The following is an 18,769-nucleotide window of genomic DNA, read 5'->3' on the forward strand; positions in this document are numbered from 1 at the left end:
GAACTCTCAAATTCTATAATACATCAAAGAACTTGATTTTTAAAATGAGTGAAATATTTAAATGAACACTTCCTAAAAGAAGATATACAAATGCTAAATAAGTACATGAAAAGATGCTCAACACCATGGTCACAGGAGAACTTCACATTAAAATCTTTATAGACATCTGTAAGGGCAGGAATGGACACAGTGCAGGTTTTCTGATCCCATGCAGACTGGGTAAAGGAGGAGCCAGAGTCCTCAGTAGTTTTGCAGGTTTTTTATTTGGGGTTCACCAGGCATATGGCAGGCAGGGGTGCTGGCTGGGGGGCTGGGAGGCTGGCAGGCCTCCCAGCCCCCAGCTAGCCTTTACTCTATCTGGGCTCTCTAGCGTTCGTTCTGCTGCTTCTCGGCTTCTCTTTCGGCTTCTGCTTCTGCTTTTACTGCTGCTCCTGGTGCTGCTGGCGTCCCCGTGACGCCGCCCTTAAAAGCACAGTCTTAGCTCAGCTGAATCCCATCTACCTATGCCCACACCCTATTCCAGGTGCCCGCCATCAGGCATGCATTCAGGACAAGGATCCATCATCTATCCTGATGGCGGAAGGGCAGAAAAGCCTGACATTTTCTTTACCCTACAACATCATTATATACACAATGAGAGTGCCTAAATTAGAAAAACTGACAATATTAAGCTTTAGAGATGATGCAGAAATACTAAAACTTTCAGAGGTACACCCTCTTTGGAAAATAGTTTGACAATTTCTTATAAAATGGAAATATTCTTAGCATCAGATCCAGCAATTCCACTCTTTTATTTATGAATGAAAAATAAATAAATCATACACCCATAGAGACTTATACTTGAATATTTATAACCCTACTCATAATATAATCCTAAAGCAGAAATAACCAAATGCCCATCAAATGCAAAATGTGTAGAAAAATTGTGGTATATCCATGAATGAAACAGTTCAATGGTACAAAGGCACTAACTACTGATACATGCAACATGGGTGAATCTTAGAAGCATTATACTAAGTGACTGAATTCAGATACAAATAGCATACATTATATGATTGCTTTTTTACAAACGTTTTGACAAGGTAAAACGGTAGTGACAGAAAACAGTCCAGTAGCTGCCAAGTGCTATCAACAGTGATTATTTTGAGATCATGGAAATATTCTGTATCATGATTGTGGTTATAGTTATATAAGTGGATACTTTGTCAATCGATGACAAAACTCATTAAATTGCATACCTTATGTAGGTAAATTTGTTTGGGTATAAATTACATTTCAATAAAGATAATAAAATATAGTACAAGTCAAAGATAATAAAAAATAATACAAGTCAGTAGTATCAGTGGGAACAGTGATATAAAGATCTACAAAACTCTACAAAAGCAACAAGAACACCGGCAAACATTGTCCAAATCAACTTTTAATGAAAATCTAGTAATTAATAGAGACTTATAATAAGCCAAGAAGCTTCTATTTAAGGAAAAAGAATAAGAATAGTACATTTTGGGGCACTTGAACTTGCCCTATTTTCATACCATATTCCCAGCTCTGAAGGAGTTTTGAACACCAACAGCATCAAAATCAGAGTAGCTATGAAAATAAATAGGCTAGCAAGCACTGGAGAGGGAAAGACCTCCCCAAAGTGCCATTGTTAAAGAACTATCATTATCTGCGCAATCTGGCAATTCCTCAGATGACTCCATTCACAGGGCTTATCTTTATTTAACCTGACTCTGAGCTTATCACTGAGAACAGTTTTTTCCCCCTGGGGTGCTTGTCAAAAACAATCAGTGGCAATTATTTAACATCACAGTTGCCTGAAATGGTGATTACCATTTGGCCAAATAAGATGTGAATCAAATGGAATGGGTGGGGGAATGAGATGTCCACAGGGGAATTAGAAAAATTCTGACACATATTCTTGTGAATCTAGAAGGTCATGTACATGTGCAGTATTATGTACATACTAGTACTTGAGAAGGTCTAATTTCTCACCTCTGACTGACCTTGATCTGCACAAGCAAGAAGTAAAGGCTAAAGCAGAATTACTAACTTCCTGCTGGTGCACTGAAACAATAGCCCACTGGCACAAAGAAAACTTTGGCAAAGGCTAAGAAACACACTACTTTAAGGCATTTAAGGATATCTCTGTCCAATTATTTGCTGAAAACTAAGCTAAGTAGTGGAGACTTCAGTGGTTATATATGTAAAAAGGTTCAAACTCTAGAAAATTTAGTTGAGGAAAGTCACTGACCAAACAGCAGCAGCAACCACAAAACTCGGGGGAGGGGAATTCCACATTGTCATATTTAAAATATCCAGTTTTTAAACAAAACAAAAAAAAAATACAAGAAAAAAATGATTATAAAGTTTAAATAGAGAGACAAATGACCCAGAATAACCAACACATTATTGAAGCAGAAGAACAAAGTTAGAGGATTGGTACTATACAACTTTAAGATTTACTATAAAGTTAAACTGATTAAGGTTGATATTGGCAAAAGAAGACACAGTAGATCAAAGGAACACCATGAAGAGCCTATAAATATGCCCACACAAATATAGTCAACTATTCTTGACAAAGGAGCAGAGATAGTACAATGGAGAAGAGACTTTCAACAAATGCTATTGAAAAAACTGGATAAATACTTGAAGAAAAATCAATCTAGACAAATCCATAGAATTCATAAGACCAAGAGTGAATTTGGGTGATAATGATGTGTCAGTGTAGGTCCATGGGCTGTAATGCAACACTCTGGTGTGGGATGCTGGTTGAAGGGGAAGCTATACATGTACAGGCACAGGGGCTACATGGGAATTCTCTGTATTTTGTGCTTAATTTTGCTGTGAATCTAAAACTTCTCTGAAACAGTCTATTTTTTAAAATGTAGTCTATTTTATTTATTTGAAAAATATCATTCTATTCCTTGTGTAACAGAGTGGTCCCCAGGAAAGGGGGAGGTTCCCTGGCCCCACCCAAGGGAGGGTGGAGCTGAGCAGGAAGAGGAGAGGCTGAAGAGGAGACTGAGGAAGGAAGGAGCAGGATGGAGCCAGAAGGAGACCTGGAGGAGGCGCATGGAGCCTAGAGACACGTAAAGAAACTGTGCTTGTCTTTTGGTCGTGGACTGGGTGACACAGATGTGGGTGAGACCCATGGGGAGGTGACAATGGCAGCTTTTATCTTGATGTTGATTTTGCTCTTTTCCTTCCGGGCTTGTCCGGTTGTTTGTGACCCTTTTCTGTGGGTCCTCACTGGAAGATGCTTTAGACTTGTGGCAGGCTTTGGGGCCTTGTTCTGGGCCGATCCCATATGGATGGAGTTTTACCCACGAGGGGACGGGTAACTTTGGGTGCTTCATTTAGAAACTAGACTCTTTGCCTTACCTGTATTGTTTCCTAGTTTTATTAAAGTTCCTTCCCATTAAAGTCTCATGTGTTTTGTGTTGATGCGGCGGATGCAGAACCCATTTAGAATAGGCAGGTTTGTGGGGTTTGGGCTGCCCCTCTCCCTGTCCTATAACACTTGGACTTTGGAATTAAGCATAATGTAATCTGCATTTCTTTCAGTCTCAGTCTACTTGCTCATTAGTTCTCAATCCTGTCAACAAAATTATCATCATTGAAGACTTCTCAGAAATTCTGGGTTCAGCTTTAAATATCCAGCACATAATCATTTAACTCTTCTTTTCACTATGTCTGCGTATATGAAAGCATCGCACTGTATACTTTAAATGTCTAACAATATTAACTGTCAATTATACTTCGATAGAGCGGGGGAAGGGGGGAAGAGACTAACTGATTTGTTAAGACAGAAAAAAAAAATAAAGACAGCAAACATTCATTTTGGTAGTCTGAAAGTAGGTACTCAATGCCTGCATGGTGTAGCATCAGCCTGTGATTTAACTCACACAGTGGTTAGACTCTGCAAGAATACAAAATGAATGAGATACACATCCCATAGAGATGTAAATGCCTCTTTAAGACCTGGATATCTCAGGTAGAACAACAATTCATAAGAGAAGTATTCAGAGCACTTTATCAAAACCTCTGTGAAATTCTGCTGTGAGTAAAACCAGTCTACATTTAAGACAAATATTTAGCATTGTTTTGGTTTCCTTCTAATTTAATGATAAAAAGTAATACCAACATAACACCCATCAGATCATCTGAGTTGGTCTAACATTAGTCGCCTAAAAAACTAGTTCCTCACAAAAACCAATTTTGATTATAAAATTTATTCACTGCATGAACAGTGTGTCTTCCACTGGATTAGAGCCTTTTTTTGTGGCAGGAAGCATAATTTATTCTTCTAATCTGCATAAAACCTAGCAGGAAAGTTTATACATGATAGTTTTTTGTTTTAACTTAACATACTTTGTCCATATAGGTTCAATCAGTGATTGACTGTAAATAGTTGCAATAAATCTCAGAGTCAGCATAACAGAATTATTCTCCCCACGGAGCATGACAGCCTGGGAGAGATAGACCTTATTTGCATCTCTAATACTCAGCACAGGCAGTGGCTCAGAGTGAATCCACCCAGTAAATGTTTGCTGAAACATTAGAACTTTGGTGACACTAGGGACCATTTGGACTGACCCTTTTATTTTCAGATAAGGAAAGGAAAGCTCCGAGAGGAACACTAGCTCAAAGGAGCCACATATTAGGTAGCAGCAAAGCTAACATTTCTGCCTGCCCAGTGACTTCTCTGCTTCATCCAAGAGAAATTTCAGGAGGACCTGGAAAATGAGAGCAAATGTCATGTACCTAGCATAGGCTATGTATGCAATAAGTGGTAGCTTCCTTCTCTTCCACTTTTTCCAAGGAAGGAGAAAATTCATGACACATGATGAAGCCTGTCCACTCTGTGCCGTGAACAAACCAGACTTTCGTTTATGTTAACGTTAGCAAAGCAGTTTGACCTATTCAGAAGAAATGTCCACAATGATACTGTTACCATAATCTCTCAATATTTATTGTTATTTTCAGAAACCTTTATAGACGGGCTGATACATTAGTAAAGGGCAAATAGTCAGAAGTCTCATTTTAACAGCAAAACTTGATGTTTTAATGAGAAAGTCAGTAAGAAGAGAAGCCAAGATTCAGCCATCACAGTGTGTGTTAGGCACTATGAAAAGAGCTAGGTCCTGGGAATGCACAGGTAAACAAGATGAGATCCCTGCTCTAGTGGGTCTTGTAGTCCTATAAGGGATATAAATGAGATGTATAAGAGAAAGAAACAACTCATTTCTAAGTTATAAGAACCAAACCTCCCAGAGAAGGTAATATTTAAGAAACACTTGCATAAATTTGCTTTTTGGGGTTAGAAGAATTACAGGCAGAAAACAGGCACTGATTATTAGCTTGCTACAGCTTGGGAATTGCAGGTATGTGAAGGGGATGTCTGGAGAGATAGACCATGAAGGACCAAAATGAGGATCTGAAGAGCAATCTGTGGGCACTGGGAGCTACTGAATGATCTTTGACAGGAGAGGAATGTCACTCAGCTGCATACTAGCAGCAGAAAGAATTGAAAGACAGTTGGGAGATGATGACAATAGCTTAGGGGAGGGGGGGGGAAGAAGGGATGGAGGGAGGAGCAAGTCTTGATTGAAGTGGCAGCTGCAGAGGGGCACAAATAGAGGACAACGACCAGATTTTAGGTTTTCATAAATGTGCCATTAAACAAAGCAAATAATTAAATAGAGAAGTTGGCAGGGAGCTAGGATACAGGGAAGACAATAAGCTCATGTTTAGATTTGTTATTTAGAAGTCCTTGTGATGTCCAGATCCACTTGGGAAGGACTGGCATATGGATGATAAACACAGAAGATGCATGATAATTAAACAAATCATCCAGGGAGAATTCAGAGCCCTGGAAACCTCATCTTTTTAGGTGTGGGGTCAGGAGGAGCAGCCAGGCTCTGGGAAGGCGTGGTCAGAGCTGTGGTATGTAACTAGCTGAAAGAAGTATTATGGACGCCAAAGAGTGAGCATCACAAAAAGGAGGCAATGATTGGTTAGTTGCAGCAAATAAGAAAGAATAAATGATATGAGGCTTAAAACACGCCTTTTAAATTTAACTGTTAGCAGATAGTTTCACAAAAGCCTGAATGAAGAGGACTGAGAAGCAAGTGGTCCCTGAGAAAGTGAAGACAGATCTACAACGAGTATATTCTTTTAAGAAATTTCGATAAGAAGGAGAGAAATTTAGGGCAAAAAAATGTTATTATTTTATCATCATGTAATCCTTAACATGAAGATGCAACGAAATAATTTGTGAGCTGGCATGTTGTTTTCTTCCAGATTCCGGTTCAACTTAACATCACTTATTGGATTTTTGCTGAGTACAAAGCCAGGAAGCACCAGGCACCTATGATAGACAACTGAAAAAGATACAGTCACTTCAATCAAGCCCTTAGGATGTTAGAAAATCCCTCACATTCCTAGCAAACCAGCACCCAGTGGTCAGTGTAAAATGCAGCTGGGCACAGGCACACAGCAGAGAGGATGCACAAGAGGCTGCTGGGAGGCAGCAAAGAGGGGTCCTGCAGAACAAGGGAAAGGCTGGGCAGCAAGCTTACTGAGAGCTTGGGATTTGTGAGAGGGAGTGTGTTCCCAGGTAGGCGTCTTCCACATCTACTGTCACAGAAGCCTGAGGAGACAGAAGTCTAGCTGCATTCTGCCTAGAGATGGACAGGAAAGCTATGGAGCCCTCTCCATTGTAATAATTTAGATTTATATTTTTCATTTAAAATGTCAGATTTCAGACAGGTCATAAGGTCTCCCATGCTGATTTAATGGTCAGTTTCCTGTAATATTTCTAATATTCCTGGGAAAGGCATGAGAGGAGTAATGAGCTGGGGTCTGAGTTCATTCTTCTCTCACATGCGATTCTGATTAAAGCCTGCACAGCCTGAACTTCTCACCCTCCATTCGCGTGTCAGGGGCTGAAGGTACTTAGTCCAGTCTGCCTAGGAGTGTTCTGGGTGTGGTCCTCAAAGACATTCAGAAACAAAGTCACCACCAACCCGGGGATCAAAGGCGAGCATCAGGGAGCAACAGCTCCTTCTCTGTGGGGCGGGATCTGGGGGCCTGGGAAAGGTCTCCCAGTTGCAGGGGGAGTTTATAAAACAGAATCTGTGAGCAGGGTGGATAGCAAGGCCAAGCAGACAACTCTGGTATGTAACGCAGCAAGGGCGGGCGAGGCCTTTGAAATCACAGGCTGTCCAGCAGGAGGGCTTTATGGTATCTTGGGGAGAGAGAGAGAGAGAAAGAGAGAGAGAGAGAGAGAGAGAGAGAGAGAGAGAGAGAGAGAGGGAGGGAGGGAGGGAGGGAAAGTATAGTCAGTGGCTGTCTCTACACCACCATTGCCTCAGCCGGGGGAGGCCACAGCTCTGCTCTTCTGAGCCTTTTCCTCTGGCTATTCGACAAAGTGGTCATGTGCAGCAGCAAGGCTGAGTTCTCTTCCAGCTGAAGTATGGGAGGAAAATGGTTAAGCACTGACAGGTCTTGCTATGCTTAAGAACATGAAGTATTTATATGTCATTGGCAGGGAAGAGGATGCATGCGTGGAATTGTGTGATTTGCATAAGAAAATAATTTTTATTGAGCTATAACATATAAAACATTGTATGAATCTCAAATGTACAAGATAATGATTTGATATATATATATATATACATATCACAAAAATGATCACCACAATAAACCTAATTAATATCATTCCTTATAATTTTTTTCTTGTGATGAGAACTTTTAAGATCTACCCTCTTAGCAACTTTCAAATATATAACACACTGTTACCTATAGCCACTATTCTGTACATTAATTTTAAATCCACTAATTTTAAGCCCAAATTTTAAATCTGCTATATCTTTGGTGATCAGGGTTTCAGGAAGTATAAGTTCATTTGACAAAACAAAGAGTAGCAATCACAATGGTCCAAGAATAAAGAACTGAAAGAAAATTAGTCCAGGTTTTCTCGGGCATCATTGGTTTGTGAAATTTCACACAAACATTCAATTTACATACACCTGCACAGGAAAAGTCAGATGGGTGTCGATAGCTGTTTAACTGTTCATAACAACCGCATGTAATCCAGATGATTTCTAATGATAACTAGTTCATGTTGAAGCAAGGGCCACAACCCTGAGATTTCGTTTCTTTTTTCTTTTTTTTTGAAATACAGGTATGTGTGTAGAATCTTTATTTATTTATTTATTTTAGATTTTATTTTATATTCCCCATACAATTGCAACCCCTGTATTTTGACCCCAAGCCCTCCTTTCCCCGCCAACCCCCCCCCCCCATAGTGTCTCTGGTTCATAGTTTGTTGATTTTGATTTTTTCTTTCTTATAGCTATTCTTTTTCCTGGTCCCTTATTTAGGTTTTCTAGATTCCTGCTATGAGTGAGACCATCAGACAACCTGAGATTTCTGACAGGCTCAAAAACTGAAAGGTAAGCGAAAACAGCCCGGGGGAGGGAAGTAGGTATGCCCTCTTTCCCCCTCCCCCATCCAGTCCCTTGGAGGGGGTGGTTCTCTTGGCTCCTTCGATGGTCTGCCCGGTAGCTGTGGGGTTCCCAGCAGTCAGCCTAGGTCTTCTCTTTTGCTGCTTCTGGTCTCCTTGCTGTCCCCAGGTGACCTCGCCCACTCTCAGGATCATCATACACTCATATGCTGACAACTTCACATTGCTGTCTCCAGTGAGGGCCCCATCCTGCTCCGGACCTGCACATTGTACTTCACTTGGCACTGGGCCCCCTCACTCAGCACACCCTCCCCTCCTCACACCCAGGCAGCCTCCACTCTTCTCCTTTCCTCCCTCCCTTCCAAGGCTGGTCACTGCCTCAGGGAAAAATATCAACAACACCCAGCTACTCAAGGAGAGTCTGGTCACCAATATTCTAAACAATAGCGATGACACCTGCTGCTCATAGGTTCTCGTAAGTATTAAAAGAGATCAATAAAAGAGTTGAGTGTACTCCTTAGAACATAGTAAACACTTGTAAAATACTCGCCATCATCATCTATTATTTGTCTGGTAAACAAGGCATTAAAAATTACTAATGTTTTCAATAATGCAGTGCAAATATCTAAAAGGAATACACAGAGGTAAATAACATTAAAAATATAAACTTCTTTTTCTCCCATCAACTTTCTCTCCCAATTTCTAGTCTCTTGTATATTCTTTCTTGAAAGTATGGGCATGGAAAAGAAATTTTGAGTAGTTGGTCAGAAAAGGTTACATAAGAGGACATTAAAGAATATAAAGAACAATGTTTTTCATACAGATTTATACATAGCAAATATATGTGATATGTATATATATGAAATATCCTATCTTTGACCCCAGCATGTTTAGACTTGACTGTACTCCAAGCCCCCATACTCAACAGGCTACATTAGGTGAGGTCTGTAGTGGGAGATGGGATGGAGATGAAGATGCTGTTCCTGTATATTAATATATTTTAAATAGCCAAAAGTTAGAAATACAAAATAGTCAAAATTCCTCATGTCTTGTCTAGGTAATTGCTCCTGGCCTTTTAGAGTTACGTAGAAGCTCTCTCTGGATCCCTGCCCCCTTAGGTAGCCTGCGACCGTACAGATACAGCTCATACCATTTGTTCAAAATGAATTTACTCATTTCTCAGCATTGGCACATCTGGGGTTGCCCAGTGCATGGCAGGAAGTTTAGCAACATCCCTGACCTCTACCTATTAGATGCCAGTAGCATCACCCTTGTGTGACAAGCAAAAATATTGCACATGTTGAGCAGGAGGAAAAATGCTCCCCACCCCCTGGATTGAGAAGCTCTGTGTTAGCCTCCGATGTCAGGCTGAGGGTTCTGTCTTGTCTCTGTAGCAAAAGAGCCAGCCTTGATGAAGTAAATGGAATGAAAAAAGGACAAGGTCCTGTTACTCTCCTGACAGAAAATCAGTTTTAATCTCTTCACAAAAGAACAAAGTATGTTGTAACTCTTATTTTATTTTTTAATGGAAGGTGCAAATGCAACCAGAATTTATATCTTTGGGACTTAAAAATCAAATTCAGAAAGTCACAAGGCAACACAGGACATCTTTGAAAGAATTACCTTTAAAGGAAGAAAGGGAGAGCACTCCAAAGTGTATTACACAGCAACACCTAAGCTCTCTTAGGAAACTCCAGAAGCAGCCTGTCTGCCTGAATTCTATCACTGCCATTGTCATTTACTAGCTCTAAGTTGGCAAATTATTTTACAACTCTGTGCCTCTGCTTCCTCATCTATAAAATGGGAATAATTTAGAACCTACATTTTAGTTATGAGAATTAAATGAATAAACATTTTAGAGTAGTGCTTGGTATATAATGAGCACTTTGAAAATGTTCTAAAGAGGGCCTCCCCGGTGGCGCAGCGGTGGAGCGCTGGGTTGTGAAGCTGCCCGCAGCCTCTGCAGCGCCGGTTCGATACCCGACTGCTCCCCACCAGAGGAGGGTCCCACATGGCGCGCAGACCTCTCCTGCCGCCTGCTGCTCCCCTCAGCAGTGTACTTCGGTCCTTCTGCCTTCTCTGCTCCCTGCTCTGCTCCCTGCTCTGCTCCCTGCTTTGCTCCCTGCTCTGGCTCTGGTGAATTCTCTCACCCTCCTGTGCTTCTGACTGTACCCAGTGCTTGTATAAATAAATAAATAAATCTTTAAAAAAAAAAAAAGAAAATGTTCTAAAGAGATAAAAACATAAGTTTATTGGAATTACTAGTTAGTTATAGGCTCAGAATTTTAGAGGTGGAAGTGATAAGATTATGATGTAACCTTCCAATAGCCTTCTCCCAAAGATTTGTCCAAGCTCTCACTCTGGTTAATTGTCACATTATTAAATGACATAACGCAATATGTTTTATTGTACATTTTCAGTAATAGGTAGTGTAAAAGGAAAAATATTTAAAATATATTATCAGTATTGAAAAGGACTATCATTATTTAATATTATTAATGCCATTTAACATACTCAAGTCAAATATGTGTCTTTGTGGGTAGAGGTAAACTGGAAAGATTATTTTTTTGCCAGCACTATCCTCTACGCCTATCCCCAGTCACATATGAAAATCATTGTCTTTAATTATCCTTTTACATACAAAAGGCTGATAGGTAAATAATCCTAGCCATTCCATATCTTTACTTAACAGTGCTGAGCTAGGTAAATCATTTTGTTTAATTAATAATTCTTTATTAATAAAACAAGTTATGCAGATGGTTTACTAGCTTAAAATTAAATTAGAAATTCAGAGTTAAGCTTGAGAATCAAGGCCCTACATTAGCATTCTGTGTGAATTCTGCAAACTAAAATGTAATAGACCATAATACCTTTTAAAGATCTTTTTCAGGAGTTTTGATTTGCTACTGTTATCTTAAAAGTGACAAACCTTGCAAATTCTTTTGACACCTAGGTTATGTGAATATCCTGTTATAGTTTCAATGAACTCATCAGGGTACTTAATTTTACAAATAGCTTTCATTACTTACAGGAAAATATTTTTTAATCACAAAAACAATTACAAAATGAATCAAAAAACATCAAAACCGAATTATAATTGTGACTGCTAACATAAAAGAGAGAGCACTATTCTGACTTTCAGTAACAAATATTTACAGAGCACCAACTGTTTGCCTGCACTGTCAGAGTTGTGACACAACTGCCTTTCTGGTTCACACCTGCAGCAATGACAGTTGGAGACCTGAAAATAAGAGCTGCCAACCCACCTATCCAGGCCAGGGTTGGGTCCTCCTTGCTGTGACATCCTCAGTACAACATATTTTTCTAAGTCAATCAAAAAGTTAACACTGTTCAACAACTCTCCAAGTGTAACTGAGACTTAGGACATAATTGTCTGTCTACCTAGGAGCCACACTTCTAGAACACCGAAGGTGAGTAAAATTCTTGTGGGTCACAAATTTGCAGGAAAGCAGCTCTCTTTTTGTCTACTAGGTGGAAACTACCTGCCCTCTGGCTATGATTTCTTTTCAGGATTCTGCATTTGCCTTGCATTTCGAATATCTCTGAGAAACATATACCCACAAAACTTTAAAAACGAAACAAGAGGCCAGCTCTATCACCGAGTCTGCAGTGCATAAGAAAATCACAAACCCTTACTGCTCTCCAGGCATCAGTTATTACAGACCGCACAAGTGAGTGTGCTGGTGTCTAATTAACTGCCTATCAACCTCAAGATTTTAAAACTGCTGTCATTCCCCTCAGGCTAGAGGGATTTGGTCTGTCTCCATTCCACTATTTGCAAGGAAGAAAAGTACTGTGTTTTGGTTTCAATGATGCTGAAGGGAAAGAAACTCCACACAGTTCCCTTTAGCCAAACTACCTGGTTTCTGCCTATCTACTTGGCCTGTTTCCTTTAACTCCCTCCCCCCACCACTGCCCCACTGTAACTTTTCCTTTGGCCTCTAATATACCCACCATTCCTTTGCCCAGAGAACCTCAGCTTGTACACGTCCAGCCATTTTTTTTAACTTAATATTTTTGGAGGCATGGCTGTCATAAGAGTTATTCCAATTATAACAACCTCCTGCCTCAAGGACCATTTTTACACAAGCTGGATCCTTACCAAGAACACTGTGGTATCTGGCATTGCTACACTTCCCATGTTTTTGCAGTAATTCAGTTTAGAGTATATCTGTATGGATCCTACTATGGGCTGTGTCAGAGATGGGTCAGAGGCTCAGTAATTTTTCTGGCTTATCTTACTATTTTTATTCAGAATTTTAAATCTCTAAATGATGTCACATTTATTGCACTGGCTGATCACTATAACATGTCTTAAAGGCATCTTGCTTTAAGAAAATAGTAGAATTTAATGGAAAAGTTCAAGGCACCTCAGATCACATGCATCAATGAGTAGATAAGGGTTTATCACTCATATGTTTGTGATTCAAAGCTTGGCATAACAAGCTACATACGTCACCCTGTGACTAGAACTACACACTTAGAAACAGTGTTTACCTCTACAATCATGCTTTTAATATGTGTAATAAAATTTTTATTTTGGGTACAAGAAAATTGTTGATTTACATTTAAAAAATAAATTTTTAAGAATCTATAACAAAGTGGCTAGAAGTAATGAGTGAATTTAGAAAGATGACAAGATATGACGCAATATACAAAACAAGATGCACTAAGAATGAACAATTGGAAGCCGAAATGATAAAAAAGTACTATTTACAATAATATCACAAAACTGAAATTCTTAAAGTACTTTCAGGGATGTGTAATATCCATATGCTAAATACTGTAAGCCAGGATTAAAAAAAGTCAAAGGAAACCTAAATAAATAGAGACAGATATGGTGTTTATGAATCAGACAACTCAATGTTGTTAAAATTTCAATTCTCTCCAAACTGATCTACAGAGTCAACAGACCCCAAATCAATACTCCAGCAAGATTTTTAAAATAGAATCGACAAGATGTTCCTAAAATTTATATGAAAAGGCAGAAGAACTAGAATAGCTAAAAACAATGTGGCAAAGAAGAACAAAGTTGAATGACATGTACTATTAGATTCTAAGAATACATAAAGCTGAGTAACCAAGTATAATATTGATGAAAGGGTAGACACATAGATAAAGGCAACATAATAAAGAATCTAGAAAAGGACTCATACATATATGGCTGATTTATGATACAGGAATAAAGGTAATTCAAGAAAGTATAGTCATTTTGATGTGGTGCTGAAACAATGAGACACTGATGATGCAAAAAAAAAAAAAAGAATTTCAGAATTTCAACCCAAACTTTGTACCTTATAAAAAAATTAACTTGAAATGGAAAGTTGACTTAAATGTAAAACATAAAATTGAAATTCCTAGAAGAAAATAGTTGCTTATGTTAGGCAAAAATTCCTTAGATGTGATATTAAAAATGTGAAAAAATTAAGATTTGGATTTCAGTAAAATTTAAAACTCTTTTCTGTGAAAGGCACTGTAAAGAATTTGAAAAGACAGGTACAGATTGGCAGAAAATAGTTATAGAACATATATCTGACCAAGTACTTACATCTAGAATACATAAAGAACCCTCAAATTCAATAATAAGAAAACAAATAACCCAATTAAGAAATGGCAAAAATACTTAGACTTTTACCAAAGAAAATTTATCATGTCAAATAAGCACATGGAAAGACATCCAGCATAATTAGTCATTTAGGGCATACAAATTAAAATCACAATGAGGTAACACTGGATACTATTAGAATACAAAATGGTAGGGTCATTTTGCAAAAATTTAGTGAGTTCTTATAAAATTAAAATACACAGATCATATGGATTCCATTCCTAGGATCTTATCCATAAGAAACGAAAATTTAATGCTTACACAAAAACGTGAATAGGAATCCTTAAAGTGGCTTTATAACCTCTAAGACACAGCAACATAAATGTCCTTCAAGGAAGGACACTTATGTTATAGTCTGAAAAAGACAAAATTATAGGTACAAAAACTAGGTAGGGAATACAGGCAGAGATTGATGACAAAGGGGAACCAGGGAAATTTGGGGGTAATGGAGTTATTCTATATTTTGGTTGTGGTGGTGGTTAGATGATTGTAAACATTTGTCAAAACTCATAAAACTTTACATTGAAATGGTGAATTTTATTATGTGTGCATATGTATAAAATCTCCATTTTAAAAATATGCTTTAAAAATTCAATGGGGAAAAAGGGTAAGATAATATAACACAGTAAAAATGTAAAAATGCCAACTAGTAAAAATACTTGGGTAAAACTAAGAGGGAACACTCAGGAAGAAGTGCTGCTTGAAGAGTTCCAAGATGAACACTAGGAGGGCAGTGACAGCCCTGTTCCTGTTGGGGTGTGACTCAGATATGCTGGAGAGAAAACACTGCTTTTCCAATTCATTGCCTTTAAAGAACTGCAAACAAGATGCCATTCCTCTGTAAGTGCCCACAAAATGTCCACAAATGGCATTCTGTGCTACTTTGTTTTCTAGTCCAAGTGTTCATTCCTGTAATTTATAATTTGAAGAGTTCTTGCTTTTCTACCTACTTAACCAAATCTACAATATTGTTTTCCTTGAACACTCAGAGATTATTTGTTAATGGAAATCTATTATCTTTTCTTATGGAAATCAAAGACTGATCAATTTGTGAACATAAAAACATATATCTGAAGATTCAGCAAGATTGTTTACATACTACACTAACTTTGGTTTCTATTATCAAGACTAAATTTTGTTCATCATGCCTTTGCTCCATTTATCATTTCCATCTTCCCCATGTCCAGTGCTGAGTACACTAGAGAGGACACTAAACTGTAAGTTGTAAGTGCTGTGTTTTTTTAAAGCTCATTTCAGCTTGTAACTATCTGTGTGGCCTTGGAAAAATGACTCATCTCCTGTAACTAATATTTATCTTCAGCTCTGACCTCTCTCCAGGGCTTTATTTAGGAAACTTCAAATTCCTACAGACACATACAAGCTCTCTCATGCCCATTTAATGGTTCAGGCATATCAATTACATGGGCATCTTTTCTATTATCCAAATTGTCACCGTTACTTATTTGTTTATGGACTCATGCTTCATTGTTCCAACTAGATTTCTCCAAATGGATTATAAATTCATATAGCATCTATCACACAGCAAAGGCTTAAATATTCCAGGTAGCTGAAATAATCACTTGAGTGTACATACCCAGTTTGCTGATATAATCACTCAACTTTGCAAAAATTACAGTAAAGTTTCACATACTCATGAAAATTTTCAGGGCCTTTCTTGTCCACACTTGCTATGGCTTCCCCATGCTGCATCTTCTCACTAACCCACCCACATTCTATAGTAGTTGCTCTCTACATTCTCATCTTGTTTTATTTTTTTCATAGCAATATAATACTCTCTAAGATAATATTTCCTTCTCCTTTTTTCCCTCTCACTTACTTTCTGTTTTCCTTAATCAATTCTCTGAAGCTTAGAATCTGGATCCATGCCTGGCACATAGTGGGCACTCAACAAATACTAAATTGTTGAGCTCATCCCTCAACATAATGGTATGTACTGAGAGTGAACAATGGAAAGGAAAAAAATGCTTCAAATGCTTTACCTGCAAAGAGGTTCTACAAGGTCCTTTTCAAGAAAATCATGATCGTTTTTGACAGCCACAATGTTGATAGGAAATTGTGAATCTGAAAGAGAAAAGACAAAGGAGTTTCTGTGAGCCATGCTGGACTTGAATGGCACCAACACCTTCAGGCTACCACATTTCTGTAGATACAGCTGATCTTAACAGCAGTTACTCTCCATTGATAGGTGTGTTGGTAATTTTAAGATAGCAGACAGTTTTATTTTTATCACAATAAATGTTTTAAGGTTACAAAAGTAGCGTGAAATATGAGAATAATCAAATGTTTGACCTCGGATAAGACTGAATACAAAATGCCTGCATCCGTATAGTTCATTATCATTATAGACACTTGCCTGATTGAAGAAAAAAGATTTTGTATTCTTCCCATTCACCTAAGGCATAGGTCACGGTTCTGCCTTTAATAGTTCATGAAATGTTTGGTTTGGCAGATTTTTTTTTCCTTCAGAAAGGAAATTTCCAAAAATACCTAAGGCTCATTGGCCTCAAATGTTTTCTTCTGAAGCAAAATTTTGAGTCACTTTGGTATATTAGCAAAATACTAAACTGAATCTTGCCAAGGAGAAAAGATATTCAACATCATGACTTTTTTCCCCCTGACTAATCGTGCCAGTTTGGGAGGTTATGAGCAATACTTACAATACAGGCTTAATTTTAGGTACCTCATTCTCAGAGGAAAAAATCTGGAGATCATGGTCAAATCTATGGTCAAATCTAAAAGACATCATTACAGGTACCCTGCCATTATTTCTTTCTCATCTTGTATTGGCACTACCTCCACCATACCAATACTACTAAATATAAGGGTATTTAAATCTTAATGTGAATTGGACATAGAAACACTTCATCCTCTGGTGAAAAAAAATAATGTGAGTGAGTTTCAGGATGAAGATGTTCTCCCTCTGCTTGAGAGGGAATATGTGTAGCAGTGAGGAACACACATACCAAAGTCTGAATTCTGGCTCTGCTGCCTACTTGTAGAACTGTGGGCAAGTCACCTAACTATTTTGGGTCTCTGTTTCCTCATCTGTCAAGTGGGATGATTATCATTGCAATATCTAAAATTTGGTGTTATGAATATCAAATGAATAGCATATGTAAAGTGCTATGAACTGTCCCTGGCACATAGTAAGCTCACTATAAGCATTTATTCTTATTTTTATTATATTTATTCAATGCTGACAGCATAAACCCAATCTGACAGGGATATTTTACTTACAAAATATATTCTTAGCCATTTAATTGCATATTCTTAGCCATATTTAATTGCATAATATTTTGAATTTACAGAGACAGTGCATGTTATAGTAGAAAGAATATGTCATTAAATCTCAAGAGACTGGGATTTTAATTGTGACTTCCATCTCATGACCTTGGAAAAGCCACTTAACCTTTTCATGTCTCTCTGTTATAATCAGTAAATTGTTGGTAGCAGGTAGTGTAAGGGTTGCTTAGACCAAACCTGTCTATTGCTTAAAAACTATAAGTCTATGAAAACTTTTATCAGAGATTCTAGACTGCAAAGCATAATCAGGGACATGCTCTCATTTAAGTAAGAGAAGTAGAATGAATCTTGTTTTTTTTTTCTTTTTAATTATAAGTTAGCTTTTTGGAGAATGGACAAAATTCACTAGTGAGTTAAGGTTAAACCTTAACCTTCTCACCTATATATTTTTACGCCATCAGGAGGAGAAGTGGATAGTGTCTGGTGTGCAAGATATCCTCTGGTTAACTCTACAGGTCCACTCTCCATTTCTCTGTACCCTGCTTTGTGCCTTAGGATCCCCAGTGTGAAAGGCATTCAAGGGTCCCATATCTTCTAGCTTCCTTTTGTGTTTGGTCAGTGGGAAGCCCTTGCTAGAGACAGATGGAGGAAGAAGGGGCTTGAGTGAGGGTGTCTGTCCTGTGGTTCTCTCCAAGGGAGGCTGCCCATTGTCAGCTGTGTCCTCTTCTCTAGGATCTACGCTAAGGAGCTTGTTTCCTCCTGGGTTGGACCCTCTCCTCTGCCTCTGGGCTGTAGGTGACAGCTTTGTTGCTACAAATTCCGGATTCTGTACTATTCCTGTGGCTTCCACAGCTTTGTAATGAACAATTTTAGAAGTAAATCCTCTGTCTTCCATGTGTTTACTACTGTTGGAGTCCTGACTAATTCACTATATATAAAAAATAGTGAGGTGTTTTGGTTATAATTTCAGGTATAAGTAAGATAGAGGTGTGTAAGTTTAACTATCAACTAAAATGTCAATAGAAGGAAGAATGATGTCATTAAGAAGCACTTTACCTAGGAAAGTGACATGAATCATATTATAACTTATGTTTTTCATATAAACAGAACTAAAAAGTAAAGTCTCAAGACAATTAGGTTTCATAATTTCCATGAAATTTACCAATAACTGATTTATTGTATTTTCAAGAAAACCAAGAGTAGTGAGGAAAAAAACAAGAAAAAAGAACAAGAGAAAAATATGGAAAAACCGCTGATGGCAGAGTACTGGGAGAAAAGGGAGTTAGGATGGGTAAAGAGAGGAGACTTGGAAAAAGTGAAGCAGAAAGCAAAGAAATTTGAAATGAGAAACTGTGAGATGCAGAAAGTAAAATAGGGACGCAATACTCATCTCTAAAGTGGTCTGA

The 18,769-nt window shown here is 38.2% G+C and overlaps 1 protein-coding gene across 13 annotated transcripts in view; it reads right to left on the reverse strand.

Annotated features, from left to right (window-relative positions):
• STARD13 (StAR related lipid transfer domain containing 13) overlaps positions 1-18,769 on the reverse strand; it is a 367,001-nt gene that overhangs the window by 42,941 nt on the left and 305,291 nt on the right. For all 13 annotated transcript variants that reach the window (XM_054701404.1, XM_054701408.1, XM_054701403.1 and 10 more), the window contains one exon: positions 16,100-16,181. In XM_054701404.1, the coding sequence (XP_054557379.1) occupies positions 16,100-16,181 (82 nt within the window). The remainder of the gene's footprint in view (positions 1-16,099; positions 16,182-18,769) is intronic.

The sequence above is a fragment of the Talpa occidentalis genome, unplaced genomic scaffold (genome assembly GCF_014898055.3).
Source record: "Talpa occidentalis isolate TD23 unplaced genomic scaffold, MPIMG_talOcc4v2.1 talOcc4.5, whole genome shotgun sequence".
NCBI classification, from domain to species: domain Eukaryota; kingdom Metazoa; phylum Chordata; class Mammalia; order Eulipotyphla; family Talpidae; genus Talpa; species Talpa occidentalis.